Raw genomic sequence first — 15,687 nt, forward strand, 5'->3', positions numbered from 1 at the left:
TTCTAGCGAGTATGTATTTTTGTCCAATATCTCTTTGCTTTAACACATGTCCACCACATATGATAAAAAGTACCTGGTTTATGATTACATTTCCAACATTTATCTGACATATTTTTTAAACATTTTCACTAATCTTGCTGGTGGCAAATGCCATCTATAAAACATTTTATATAAATTTTCTTTATAAGAGCTTGACATTGTCCGTTTATAATTTCTTTCCCACAGGCTTTGCCATTTCTCTAAGTCTATATTGTATCCAAAGTTCTTTGCCCATATTATGATTGTTTCTTTTACTTGTTCATCTTCCATTTTCAAATTTAATAAAAAGTTATACATTTTCTTAATTAGTTTTTAATCAGAGGCTAGTAATATCTGATCAAACAAAATCTGCTCTTTATAAAATCCATACAGTTTAACATTTTTATCATATCTCACTTGCATTTGTAAATGTGACCACCATGATAGATCAATACCCTGATTTTCCATCTCTTGTCTAGATTTTAAGTTCCCTTCAGAGTTCAGAATATCTTTATATGTCCATATTTTCTCAAGACTGACTAAATTTGGATGTACAAATGCTTCCGTTGTTGAAAGCCATCCTGAAATTTTCAAATATATTTTACATTTTATTTTTTTCCATGTTAATAATAATGCATTTCTAATGTAGTGGTTTTGAAAATATTTATGAATTTTATTTTTTCCATACCATAAGAAAGCATGCCAACCGAGTTGTAAGTCATGTCACTCCAAATACAACATTTTTTTGTTTCTGGGGTTTATCCATTCTTTTACCCATGTTAATACTGATGGTTGATAATATAAAACCCACTCTGGCAAACCAAAACCTCCATTCCCCTTAGCTTCTTGTAACATTTTCAGTTTAATTCTAGCTTTCTTTCCTTGCCAAATAAATTTTAAATTTAGGGAATTTAAGTCTTCAAAGAATTTTTTCTCTAGTTTTATGGGTATTGTTTGGAATAAAAACAGTATTTTTGGTAATATATTTATTTTCACCATAGCAATTCTTCCTAACATCGACAATTGCAGATTTTTCCATTTTTCCAAGTCAAGTTTTATTTTGTTTAGTAATTTTATATAATTATCTTCTTTTATCATTAAGCATCTTGCTGTCAGGTATATTTCCAAGTATTTAACCTTTTTAACTATTTATAGTTTTATTTTTTCTGACAGTTGTTTTTTGTTTGTTTGTTTGTTTATCTGTAAGATTTTTAACTATTACTTTAGTCTTTTCTCTGTTTATCTTTAGTCCTGCTACCTCTCCAAACTGTTCTAGTGGACATCCTTGTCTTGTGCCTTTTCTTATATCAAAATTCTCTATGGTGAAATGAGTTTTAGGGGCAGTTTTAGTTTTAGGGGTTTTTTTGTGCATAATTCTGGATTTCCCATAAAACCAACTCTAGAGGTTTGTATCAATTAATTTGCCATAGACCAGATCTATGATTACCCATAGGCCTCCATACCCATTTAGTACATAGTGTGATTAACTGAAAAATCATGAAATGACATTACAAAACAAACCTCTGCCTTTTGTATTTGTATCCTGATATCAGGACACAAATCCCTGATTACCATAAATCATGGAGTGTGTTGACTCAAATTCATCATTCGTGTTTCCTTGCCATCTGTAAAGACCTATGCTTGTCTCCCCTGCTGTTTAAGATCTTCATAAAACAGTTAGAGCTGGTTATTTTGGAACCAGGCATTATTTTAGTACCTTTGAATATTATGAAAACTTTATAATAGACTAGGTGAACTAACCAAATGGAACTTATATGCAAATGATTAAAATGGTGTTTGTAACTGAAAAACTATTTTCTGGAATTAAAATTCCACCTCTTTTGGTTAGGTTTGAATTCCCCCCAGTGATCAGGTCACACATTAGGAGTATTACTTGAACCTCAGCTGTAATTTGATTAAAAGATGGAGACTGAGGTTCATCGTGCATTTATCAGTGCACCAGTTGGATTTGGCAAAGGCTACCTATGTGTTGGTTATGCCTTGTACTGACTATTGGAAAAGCAAACTTTGAAAAGTATGTAAAGAGTTGGATTGTCGAAACATAGCATTTGTGGTTTATAAAGCTTCTGACAATAAAAGTATACTATGGAATGCGTGATTTCAGAAGCAATTGTAAAGTCTAATTTCTTAACCGCTTTGACCATGTTTCTCATCTCTGTCTCTTCCACAAGGACTCATGTTCTTTGGTTACAATTCCTGTTCCAGTTAACTATCAAAGCTAGTCTCTTCATGGATACTTTTAGAAAACCTTTTTCACATGCGTAGCACATTTGTAACAGAATATAAAACTTGTCTTGTTAGAAGCATCGGTTCCCTGTGGAAGAAAAAGAACAAAAGTCAGTTTGATATTTAGGTCATCCTGTCTATTTCTCAGAAAGTCTTGGTTTTAAAAAAGGTGGAAAATAAGACCTACTTTAAAATTGTCTTTGACAGATTATTTATACTTTTCAGGATTCCTCCTCTTTCTAGTACGTTTTCTTACCAAAACAATCTGTGTGCTACCCTATAGATATATTTTATTGCTTTGCATGATAATAGTGCTAAAATATTGGGTCCTTTAGAAATCAGTTAGTCTTCTCTGTTGTTTCAATTTTATTTTCACAGAAATCTTATGAGATAAATTAGGTTAAATACAAGAGTATCAATTATCTATAATTTGATCTTAGCCTTTGGGGAAGACTTAGTGGGGGAAGCAGAAATAGCAGGCATATTGAAGAAGAAAAAAAGTGTAACATTCTAGATTTTTAAAGGAAAATTAAATATGCATTTTGTCCAAAATTATCAAATGATTCTTGCAGCTATATTGCACATGACCATGTGTCCACAACCCTAATCCAATACTGATTACTATACATTTTATTAAACTGCATTTCTTTCAGTTCTCATCCCAAAATTGTTTCAATAGGAATTTTCTTGATTTCTTTCTATGGAGAAACTTATTTTATGTAGATATTTGGGTTCTTATCCAATATAAATTAGTATGATTTCCAATATTTCATATACTTTTTGTGAATATTGAACAGCACAGTAAAATAGGTCATGTTATATTTATTTTGCATACATTAAGTATATCATAATAGAAAATAAAATTGATTAATCACATAACATGGAATTTGACAATATTTTGTTTTATGTGTACCAAAATGGCTACAGTAATCCCTATTTGCCCTATATTTAATCCCTATTTGCCCTATAATTTAATTTATACTGCCTGGTCTTATTTGTACAAATAACAGTAAGATTCTGAAGTGAAACTTATAACTCTATTTTATTACCTCTAGCAAAAAATATCAGCCTCAAAACAGGAAAAACACATGGATACGTCATAGTGGACTTCAGTAAATTTCCTCTACTGGGATGACTCTATGACTGAAATATAGGAAATTTAAAAATTAAAAGAAGCAATTGCAAATGGAAAAGTTAGAGAAGTGTGTACTGTGTGTAAAAATATCCAAGTTATTGATGATGCAATGGGGAGCTGTGGATTAAAATATGAGGGGAAGCAAATAAAAGCAATACTATTGTCCAACCAGTCAACCAGAACATACTTTCCAAAGGCAAAAAGTTTTTTCAAAGGGCATGAGGAAGTAATATTGAGGCATTTATACTGGGAGAAAATTCTGCCAAGCAGGATTTTTCCAGAGAATTTCTGACAGTGTTCTCCTCCAGAAGATGAAAGGAAATACAAGGAGTATCGGTTATCCATGACCTGATCCTAACTATTGGGAAAGACTTAGTCAAGGAAGCTGAAATACATGGAATATTGAAAAAAAGTATAACACAATAATAATAATAATAATAATCATCATCATCATCCAGAAGTTTTAAGAAAGTCTATCAGATATTTATCTTGTAGTAAATGCTTTGACCAGGGAGTGAGAACTATTATTTTGAAGGAGTTTTGGTAAAAAGTTTAGGCAATTGAATACAATATGCCAGATAAGATTGAATCCAGAACAGGAATTACTGTCTTCAGGAAGGATGTATTTGACCAAAGTATCTTGCAATTTATTTATTTACTTTTCATTTACTAAAAAGAACATGAAAACATTTTACCTTTCTTTGCTTTTTCATTCAGTGAAAAAAAGGAAAATATATAGTCAGGCTATAAAAGCAACTTAAATGTCAGTTTATATTTTTATTGTTTCCTTTTGTAGGCCTTTAAGAGGGAATTAAAAATGAAAGACCCTGTTGTCTTGAATGCACTTGAAACAGCCCGAATGTTCATATCTGAGAAGCCTCTGGAAGGACTGGAGAAGTTTTACCAGGAGCCGAGAGGTAATTGCTAGGGTGCAATAATAACCTTCCGGAAGAAGAAGCAGCAGTGACTAAAAAAAAATCTATCCATTCTTATTGGACTCTTTAAATATTTGCAAGTTTAATATGACAAGAATAAGAACACTCAGAATGTAAACAGTAATCAATTTGCAGGTTTATGAGCATACCGTCTTTGCATATTCTAATCTAATATTGTTTCAACAGTATATGGAAATAGGTGATCATGATGCTACTCAGTGGACTTAATGCCATTGATATAACCCCATGATACTACTCAATTTGAGCTAGTGCCACAGATATAACATTGAAATATTTTTGCCTCTTAATAATAAAAAAAATGAGATTTTGTTTTTAAATTTTATTTCTGTTATCTATGTGCTTCACTTTTAGAGCTGTCTCCGGGTGAAAGAGCCCAGAATGTAACTCGACTCCTAAAGAAGCAGGCAGATGAGGTTAAAACAGAATGGGATAAACTGAATCTACAATCTGCCGACTGGCAAAAAAAGATTGATGAAGCCCTTGAAAGACTACAAGAGCTTCATGAGGCAATGGATGATTTTGATCTAAAACTGCGTCAGGCAGAAACTGTCAAAGAGTCTTGGCAGCCAGTTGGAGATTTGCTCATTGACTCACTGCAGGATCATCTTGAAAAACTGAAGGTAAAATGGTATTTCTGCTCAGTGCTGTTTCCATTAAGATACACTTAACATTCTGCTGTAGCTCCCCCTTCAACACAAAGAGAGAATTCACTGTGATTTTAATTAATCACAATGAATATTAAGATAACATATTAATAAAAATATATTACTGCTATCTTTAAATTTAGTTGTGCCTTAAAATGTAGGCTAGTGAGAAATTCCAAAGGCATTCAGTTTTATATGTCAAATTATTTTAGTTATGCATTTTTAGGAAACTTTATTTGCCTATTTATTGTTAATGTAATCAAATTTATTTATATATATATACATTATGGAAAAATGTCAGCAAAATTATAGTTACTTTGTGGACTAATTATCCACTTCCTAGGGTGCAAGAACATGCTTTCATATCTATACTATTTACATTAATTGATTGATTGATTGATTTATTATTGTCATCAAGTAATTGATGACTCTCAGCAGCCATATAGATATTCTCCTTGATGATCTATTCCAGACATGTCAAACTCGCGATGTCACATGACGTCGCACAACCTATCAGGATGGTTTTGCCATTGCCGGCAATGGGGTGGGTGTGGCTTCCGGATGACGCATCCAGCCCGTAGGCCGGCAGTTTGACATCCCTGATCTATTCTATCCCTATCCTGATCCTTCAATTCTTGCAATAGTGCACTCATTGCCACTGTTAGCAAGTCCATTTTCCTTGCTGCTGATCACCCTCTTGTCCATTTTTTATCCTGAATATAAATTAAATAATTTTTTTCATCAAAAATTAAATTATTTTTCATTAGAAATTTCTTAAATTAAATATTTTTCATCCTGAATAGAAATTAAATCATTTTAACAGTAGTTTTGTGGTCTCTAGAAGTCTGAGTGGCATCTGCTGCAATGAATGGGCATGACTTTCATTCAGGCTTTCATTCTATCACTTCTTGGCCATTCTTTTATGAACAGATTAGCCATCCTATCTCTGAGATGGAATGAATTATTTAGATAGTCCTTGATATGGGTTGTCATGTAAGATGTTTTATATCTCCTTAAGAGAAAAGTGGGATGAAAAAGTTTGAAGATCCGGAAGGTCCTAGTTCTAATTTAATTTATTTTTCTGACCTTGTTCTCTCTCTCTCTCTCTCTCTCTCTCTCTCTCTCTCTCTCTCTCTCTCTCTCTCTGTCTCTCCCCACCCCCACTCCCGCTTCTGTTCTTTGTGACCTATTTTTTTTCCAATTTCTTAGTTGCTATCAACATTCCTCATGGTTAATCCCTTGATCTTTTTGTTTTAGCCATGCCTTTACTTTGTCAATGTATTCCTTTTCCATTTTCCACTCTCATCTCTTTGCATCCTTTTGCAACAATATGTGGCTAAAGTCATCACAAGTCTTCAAAATGTTCATTTCTCTTTATTAGAGTGCATCATGGAAATATGGTTTTTAGCAATTTACATGCAGTTGATAGCTGAATTGTATTTCAGGATGCATTACTAAAGCAAAAAATAACCTGCTGTATTGAATTATGTTGGTTAGTATGGCTAGAATAAGGAAAATCATTAGTTTAGTTCATCCATAGAAAACAGTTCTTTTTCAACAAGCTAGAATCTATCTTTTCCATTTTGAAAAAATAGTTCAGGTCAGTTTTTTTCTGTCAAAGTGAATGCAGTGAAATCAGTACTATGTATTAGGTGTCTGGAAGTCTTTCTTCTTTTGCCACTATAGAACACAGATCTGAAGCCTTATGAAACATATGCTAGTAACAGAATATTTATATGCCAATTTTGTCTATGTGGGTTTTGAAGATATCAGAAAGGTTTAACTGAGTTCAAGGTTGATAAGAACACATTGGTTCATGTGGATATGGGAGATTTCTAGGACAACGATCCTATGGTTGTTCTCCGCTGACATTTGCTCATGGGTCTGCAATGATTTTAATCTATTTCATTTGTATTTTGACTCTTTAGAACATTTTACATCCTTCATGCATAAGATCAAGTTACACTTTATATACCTTATGATAGAATTAGGGTGGAGAAATGGATACATTTCTTTGGAGATTTTTGCCACCAACAAATTGCAGTTGTTTGTAAACAAACAAATCATTTTGATTTTCTATATTAGCATGACTATTACTTTAATAGCTACCCAATATATGAATATATCAGATTAAACATATCAAGGTTTATTGATATTAAACATATCAATACTTTTTAAAGTATTACTTTTATTACTGTTAGTAAATGATGTTTTATATCTAATATGAAAGAATATGAAATAAATATTTTAGGGTTCTTTTTTCAAATGAATATCACTGGACTATAACATGCAATTATCAATAACTTATGGAGTCATGTGCACTACAATAACTTAATCAGATAACTCTAGTTCATAAATATGGCATGTATTTTAAACCTTTAACCTTAAATTTAATGCATATATTAATCAAATGAACTCCACAGAATCAAGCCACCTTCATTCAGATCTCCTTCCTCTTTCTTTTAATTTCACAGGTACATTCTATTTTGTTTATTTCATTCATTATATTTATTAATTCATGCCTTTTGCCATATAATCTTCTTAAAGTCCAATAGCCATCTTTTATATTTAATAGTGATTACAAAATGGGACCAGAGATATCTTGGCTACCCACTATAACTTTGGTCAGTTGAGACTATTACATAATGCTTTTTAATAATTCAGAGACAACATAATTACATGTAAACAATATAGATATAAATATCTATATAGATATATATTATTTATATTATCAATATAGACAGTAAAAATTACCAACCTCATTTGTAGCTATATCATAGTGGTGGCGAACCTATGGCACGCGTGCCAGAGACGGCAGAGCCCTCTCTGTGGGCACGTGCGCCATTGCCCCAGTCCCGCCTCCCTCCATGGCCCCCTCCTCACCACCAGCCTTCCCCCGGAGGAGAGTCACCCATGGGCATGGCCCGCACAGAGCAGCGCAGCCAAGCACATGGCACCAGGGACAAGATTCCACCCTCGCGCCCTGTCATGCGTAGATGATGCTGCAGGGCACGGGTGGAGGGGATGACAGGCTGTGGAGGAAGTGGGTGGTCCTGTGGGTGGGTGAGGCGGGGGCGTAGTGAGGGCAGGGTGGGGGGACGGAACAGGGGCAGGGGTGGAGTGGGTAGGGCGAGCAGTTTTGGGGCACTTGGTCTCTAAAAGGTTCACCGTCACTGCTATATCACATGCACCATTCCCTGCTAATGGTAAGAAATGTATTAATTCATTTCACAAGTTTTAGACAAGATGCTTCAAGGGCAATCAAAACCTATTTTTGGCTTAAGCTTGGTCACTCTATCCATGCAAGTTATAATTTCCTGAAAGCCAATATATTGTTGCCCTCATGCCACTATCTTAGAAGCACATTTTTGCTTATTTTGAGAGCAAAGTAAATGAAGGACATTACGGAAAGATAAAAGAAAAGAATGCAAGAGACAAATTTTGAAAAATCACATGCCACCTGGGGTAACCAGTAGCAAATTATGTGAAATTCTGTTACTATTTGAATTATACACTTCTGAACCAGAAGAGGACTAATTTCATATAATTATTTCCCATCTTCACAGTATGTGTCTCCAAGGAATAGAATTATATGGAGAATGAGAAAAATTCTTTGTTATGCTTGTGACACATCCTTGTATTGGATGACAAACATTAACAAAAGTATTTTAGGGAGTGTTGTTTTTTTAAGGGATAGAAAAGAGATAAAAGCTTTACCTTAGTTGAAAAGAGATAATCCTAGATCAAATGCCTGTTTTCCAAGAAAAATCTTTGTCTTGAACTTATTTTAATTTTCTGGAAGACAAATTCTGAATATTGTTGGAATTATTCACATGATTTTAAGCCACTAAATCAAATTCATAAATTCTTCTTTTTGCTTGCAATCCCAACAGTTTATGTAGCATAAAATTAAATTTTACATTTTGATAAGTACACTTCACCAATTTTAATGGAATATTTGTATGACATACTAAGACAAAATATGAGTTTTTTAGTATCAGTAATATTTTAACCAGCTTTTGCTAACATACTGGGTGAACTGGGTCATACTCCTCTAAGAATTATTTGTATCTTTTTAATCTTTTCAAAAGTTCATCAAATAATATTTTCAAAAGCTTGCATCATATTGGAAAATTTAATTTAGAGAAAAAAACTAAATTAAGAGTCTCTCTGTGTTTCTTCTTCTGGAGTGGAGATGTTATTTTCTTTTTAACAAGAGAAGACAAAGCAGATATGGTGAAAGGAACAAGTTAATTTATTAATAGTGAATGAGAATAAATGGTTGTTTTCGCCTGAGAGAGTCAATAGTCTTGCTGACAGTTTCCTGAACTGAAAATAAAATTGCTGAGTACCAGGTACATAATTAGGAAAATAGCATCTTGGATTCTGGCTAAGACAAGCGTGATGATTTAGTTTGGTTAGAGTGGCCTACTTGGTTTTAGCCATATGTAGTTGTAGGCAGAATTTTGGAGAATAGGGAGGAATGGAGAGTTATACTGGCCTATTATAATTCTATCTTTCTGAAAAGGTGCTTCGTGCAGAGTACTTTTAGTGTTCCAGATGGTAGAACTATTCTGGAGAGGTGATGGATTGGTACAGATAGTCCACTGCAGGAGGTTGATGGATCTGCTTTGGGGATGTTCTTTCTACCATCAAGCAATTCTGTCAAATCCTGATTGACCTATAAAATAGAAAATGGGCTGTGCAATAGAAACAACCATCTTTTAATGGTCTTTCCTGCTGAGTACAGTTAATCAAACTGCCTGGTTTTCAAAGAAGCTGTTGGCAAAAAAGTGAAAAGGAGTAGAGTGCTGTTAGCAAAAAAAAACAAAAAACCCTCATTTGAAAGACTAGCTTGTGACAGCAATGCCACTGAAGAAATCTTTTGTCTCTGCTGCTACTGTGTCTCAGCAAAGCTGAGCAATTTAGCAATCTGGGTAGACAGAAGCCTATTGAATTCTGGTACACGAGAATAAAGATCACAGAAAAGCCTATTGTAATACATTTCCCCCAGAATTTACTGTTCAAATTACTCATCTCCTTGATGACTTGAATGTTGTGCTTGATACAGATTGAGTTAAAATCTTCTTAGTTGTATAATGGAACTTATTGGCATCAACAGGAATCTTTTAAAGGGGAGACTTTCAGGATGTATGTTTATTGAGTTATGAAAGTGCATATATTAGTAATAGAAGAAGAGCTTAGAGGTGATTGAATATTTTACAAGGCAGTATTTAAAAAACAGTAATAATATCTTGATAATAAAAAACTTTTCACTTTAGTATTTCAAATGTTCCATCTTGTCAAATTCAGTATCTCAAATATCCCATATTATCTAACAACTTTATGAAAACTCTCAGACTCTCCTCCATGATGATTTCTTGCCAATATGTGAATGACACAAAATTATACCATTCTTTTCCAAATACAAATGCAAACATGCTGAGTTATTTTGGAGATAGGGTTGGGATAAATGGGGGAATAAAGAATCTGAAAATTAACTGAAGAGAGACAGAAGGCACAACTTATAAAAATGGTAACCTATCTGTATAATATTTGGGATATCTTCTGAACTTAATATTACTTTTATAACGAGAGGTGATTAAAAGCATACTTTATCAGACTAACATAGTTTGCTAATTGCACATCTAGTTATAATGGTTAGAATTTGCTTCATTTTCTATGTAAAAGTTAGATTACTGTGGTATAGAGTATTCTGAGTAACTTCTAGAGTTTAGGTTTTGATTTATGCAAAACAGACTTAAAATTTATAAATTATGTTAAAACAGATAATATTTTTTATATTTACCAGCCTTAAGGACCCGTGTAACCCTTATGGTTTTAAGATTAAACATAAACATTAAGATTAAACATTAAACATTAGCCTCAATTGTCTCTTATCCTATCCATTTATAAGATGCTCACAGACTTAGTTCATTTGCTTGAAAATAAATTAGACTGGTAAACATGAAAAAGGGCTTTGGAGATGTCTTATAACTTCATAAGGTTTTTCCATTCTTCATGTTAATATACGTAGAATAACATTTACTTTATGCTCAAATATTTATAAATATAAAATTAATACTCTTATTAATATTCTTACAATAAAAATCTTTTTATTCTTAAGAAGTTTTTATTCTTAAGATGTTTTTATTCTGAACAATGATCCTGACTCATTGTGATACCAAGTCTCATCTAAATTATTTGTTTATTCAACTTATATTCCACCTTTCCTTTAGAAGTTCAAGCCAAACTTCCTTTCTTTCGAGTCCAGAGCCTTACATACACTACAGTCATGAATAGTATAATATGTTTATCTATCTTTCTATCTCAGTGAAACATAAGAAGTGAAAAGTTTGATATGAGACATTAAGCTGATTCTGGCATTAACCTGTCATTACAAAGGAAGATTAGACATACAGAAGTATAAATGTAAGACCCATATATTTCCTCCTGTTTCTTTTCAAGTTCTGCATTTTGTTATCTTCCTCAGCACTGTTGATTGCAGCAGCATAAAGTCTAATTGCAGGTCACATCCTACCTACATAAATGTCTTTTCTTTCTCATTTATCTGCTTTCATTTCATTATGCGCCTAATTAGCTTGCTTGGTCACTACATACTATAATCCTGAGATGCCAGTTTAGTTATTCTGAACTCCTCATACACTCTCCCAGTAGAGATAATTAGAATAATATGAAGTTTTTTGCAATTTCCATTCTCTCGATGCATCATTTTAAATATTTTGAACTTGTTTGGCCTACCATCTATATCTGGTGACTGAGAGTCAATGCATTTCAATGGATAAAATACTGAGAGAATACCTAAAAAGGCAATGAATCTCATTAAGAGTTTTAAGTCTAGTCCAAAAAAAATTCCCCCCTGTGAAAATAAAATAAATCCAGAACATGAAGTTGTAGCTGTTCTGCTTAAAGAAAATTAATATAGTAAATCTAATTGTTCAGATCTAGAAATCAGCTTAAAACTTTTTCAGAATATATTGCCTTTAACTTTCTCTAGGAGAAAGATACTAAAAATATTTTTATTAGTTCTTACTTTTTTTCTTTAATCTAATTTATGAGGTTAATGGCAGTGATTTATAAAATTGCTTTTATAATATATTGACATAAACACACACACACACACACACACACACACACCTTTATAGAACCTTTGTTTGCCCTTCCCAAGCATCCTCCTAAAATCTGCAGAAGCCTAAGGAGTTGCAAGGCCTCTCACAGCTCTTACAATATCTTTAAGTGGCCCCTTTTTGACGGCTTTCCATTAAAATATATTAACCCAATGAAGCAACACCAACAATTATTATACAGCTAATATCCAGAGGTTCTTGTGGAACTATGAACTGGAGTACTGTAGTAGTACTAGAGGAATACAACAAATGTTTTTGTATTCTGTGTCCAAAAACTGACTCTGTATTCTAACCTAATTTGCAGAAAGCATAGGGTTTTATGGTTTCAAGTAAAGGAGAATATTAGTAACTCAGGGTTGAAATGAGGTGTTCTTGATGTTCTCTGAGCTTGGTTGTTTTCTTGCACTGATGATGTTACCCAATTTGGACAATGAAACTTCTGCAAGAAAACAACTAAGCTCAGAAAGCACCAGAAACCCCTCATTTTATTTTGTTTTGCATAAAGTTTTTTTTTATTTCATCTATATAGCACCCTAACTTTACATTACTTTACACAGGTCTACCAAGGAGAAATTGCTCCTCTTAAAGAGAACATGAACAATGTTAATGGCTTAGCTCATCAGTTTACCTCATCTGAGATTCCACTTTCTCCGTATATGCTCAGCAGGCTAGAAGACCTGAATGGAAGATGGAAACACCTGCAGGTAATAATGTACCACTTAAGAACAATCAATACTGTCAGGGTAATGATTTGGATATTTTTATCTGTTCTGATTTTCCATCAAGCAAAGCAAGAAACAAATAGATCCTAATCACTTTCTGTTAGAACTGAGATTACTTATTTTATGAGTAATAAGGTAATAGTTATATCCATGCTATACAGATGCATGAATTGTTTCATTTTTTTAAGAACAAAAAATGTAATATATTTCTAAAGTACAGTTTTAACAATACTTTCAAATGATGGTTGCAAAACTCTACTTTGGCAAATATTACTTAAAATTATTAATTATTAATGATTAAAATAGATTGTTGATGATTAGCACCATTATTCAAATTACTCCCCTCTTGGTCAAAATAGTATTTTTGGGTTTCCATAATTCCATTGATATATGATAACTTTTTAATTACCAATTAATATAATCAGAACCAGAAATAGGCAGTTATTGTTTCAATGTGAGGGAGGGCCTATTTGTTGTCCTCTGAGTCCAGAAAGTTCAGTGACCATTATCTCCCTCTTAGGTAATATAGTGATTACTCTAAAGACTTTAGTTACACTAGTAAATTTGACATCATTGAGAATGTTATGTAGTATTCTAGTTGTGGGATATCTGTGTACACTTCTGTAATTGTTTTTCTGAAGGCTAATTAAATCTTTCAGGATAATATAATTTGTCTGCAGCTTTACTCCTGCTTGTATGTGAGGGGTTTTGTTTTGTTTTGTTAAAAAGTACAGTGTTTGGGGCTGTGCAGCAAAGTTTTGAGTTCTTTTGTCTTTCTCTGAGGTCAGTTTCAATTAGTGTTGATTCAGTAGCTAAATCATAAATAGTTATTAAACTCTCCCCCCTAGTTAAATTTATTTCATGATATATGTATTAAAGACATTTGATATATCTCCATTTAGTTTAATCTGGCTTTTAGAACCTCCTTTATTTATTATCACTAACTCTGAAATTACAGTGGAATCATACGGTATGAATCTGATCTGTTCTGTGACATAATAGCAAGAGTTTATTAATCTCAATTTGTTAATATATGAATTACTTCTTCTATGGCCTAGTTCTACCAAAGCTGGAAGAAAGGTATGTAATTAAAAAGCTAGATTAGCACTGCTTACAATTTATGCTACAGAACCAGGTATCCCCAGTTTCCAGGCTGCAAGAATCCAACAATGAATCTGATCTGAAATAGACCTCTCTTATACAAGCCCCGCTGAAGCCCTCAAGCAAGAAATAGTACAAAAAGCAATGATTCACTCAATACTGACATTGGAAGCATATTCTTTTACAAGAAAGGATGCTATTGGCATTATTAGCATAACTATCTCTCCTACTGACACCCCAAACAACTAAGGAAAATAGAGCATTACTGATGACTGCTTATTACAGATTTGTTTATGACTACCTTTTATTTTGAATTTGTTTAAGATACATCTGTCACTCTATAGAGCCTATCACACCTGTCACAATGTACAACCAATCTCCCAAAGTTTTGGCAATGGAAATTTATAACTTTACTATAATAATTCAGGAGGATTTAGTGCCATCAGAGAATATTGAGCTGATGTAATGAAGAAATCTCAAGGAAAAGGCTAATACTTCGGGGTATTTATGAAGAAACCAATAAGGAATTCTTACTCATTGTCCTGTAAATGCAAATACAAATTGAAAGTATTCTCTACATGAAGGAAAGATAATGGGTTATTTGAATACTTTACCTTTAGTCTGTCTACAATCATTTAAGTTATTATCAGGCAAATCAACACATTTATTTCATTCACTTAAATCCAAGGGGTACAACTATCATCCTACAGTACTCCATGTATGGCCCTAAGAGTTCTTAGAGTATCCATCTCTCCCACAACGGTATGTTTTTAAAAGCTGCCTTCAGGCTTACTGAGCTTAAGACAGCCATTGGATGCTTTTTTAAAAAATAATTTCGCGAGATAGGACTAGGTGGGTTTTTTGTTTTGTTTTGTTTTACTTGAAGCACCAATTTTTTATTTAACTTTTTTCAATGAAAAAAAAAATGCTTGAAAAGTCAACTCACCTATTCTGGTGTTATTTTCACTATTCCCTTACAACTTTCAATAGGACAGAAAATAACGCTGAATGTATGTGGTTAATATAGTCTTCCTATCACTTAACTTTTATAGAGCACTTCTTGGCTGCATTGCACATAATTCTTTTTGATTCCTTTCATCAGTAGGAATCCTACACAACATCCAACAACCTTAATTCTTAGAGGAAAAACAATAACTTACTAACAAAGAAACTTCTATCACCAAAACATAAGTCCATATAATATGATATTTTATTATGCAAACTAGTCAAGTGTAAAATGTTATTTTAAAGATGCATCCTTGATATCTGGCACACAGAACTCTACTGTCTCTCTACTGGAAATTTCATACAGCTAACTGTTGCCACCATATGAAATGAACTTGTTTGTAAGAAGCAATATACGTATACATACATACATACATACATACATATATATATATTTAAAATTCTAAAAATTTTAAAAACTGGAGGTTCACTCCTGGGTAAATTCATGTCTGGAGAATCACAAACCATGAGACCACCAGGAGATAAAAACTATAACAAGTTTATTTACAATTAAAACACCTAGCTTTCGCCGGCCTCCTGCCGGCTTCGTCAGGGTGGCTAACCATCAGTGGGTGGCTGTTTTTATGGGAGTGGTGCCTTTTGCACCCGGCTCCTCGATCTCGTGACCGGGCCCAGATAGTCCTCCTGTTTTGCATTCTTGATTGTTCTTTTGCGAGTTGTTGCGTTCCTGGTTCTCTCTTTCCCACCTCC

General features: G+C 33.2%; 1 protein-coding gene across 1 annotated transcript in view; it reads left to right on the forward strand.

The window, feature by feature from the left end:
• LOC107284427 (dystrophin) overlaps window positions 1-14,437 on the forward strand; it is a gene marked incomplete at its 5' end in the record, with an annotated part of 141,066 nt that extends 126,629 nt beyond the window's left edge. Inside the window, 5 exons of the mRNA XM_015812483.1 lie at window positions 4,197-4,317; window positions 4,708-4,976; window positions 12,706-12,852; window positions 13,929-13,950; window positions 14,316-14,437. Of these exons, the coding sequence (XP_015667969.1) occupies window positions 4,197-4,317; window positions 4,708-4,976; window positions 12,706-12,852; window positions 13,929-13,950; window positions 14,316-14,437 (681 nt within the window). The remainder of the gene's footprint in view (window positions 1-4,196; window positions 4,318-4,707; window positions 4,977-12,705; window positions 12,853-13,928; window positions 13,951-14,315) is intronic.
• Window positions 14,438-15,687: the final 1,250 nt, after the last annotated feature.

The sequence above is a fragment of the Protobothrops mucrosquamatus genome, unplaced genomic scaffold, assembly GCF_001527695.2.
Source record: "Protobothrops mucrosquamatus isolate PMUCROS unplaced genomic scaffold, P.Mucros_1.0 scaffold88, whole genome shotgun sequence".
Classification (NCBI taxonomy): domain Eukaryota; kingdom Metazoa; phylum Chordata; class Lepidosauria; order Squamata; family Viperidae; genus Protobothrops; species Protobothrops mucrosquamatus.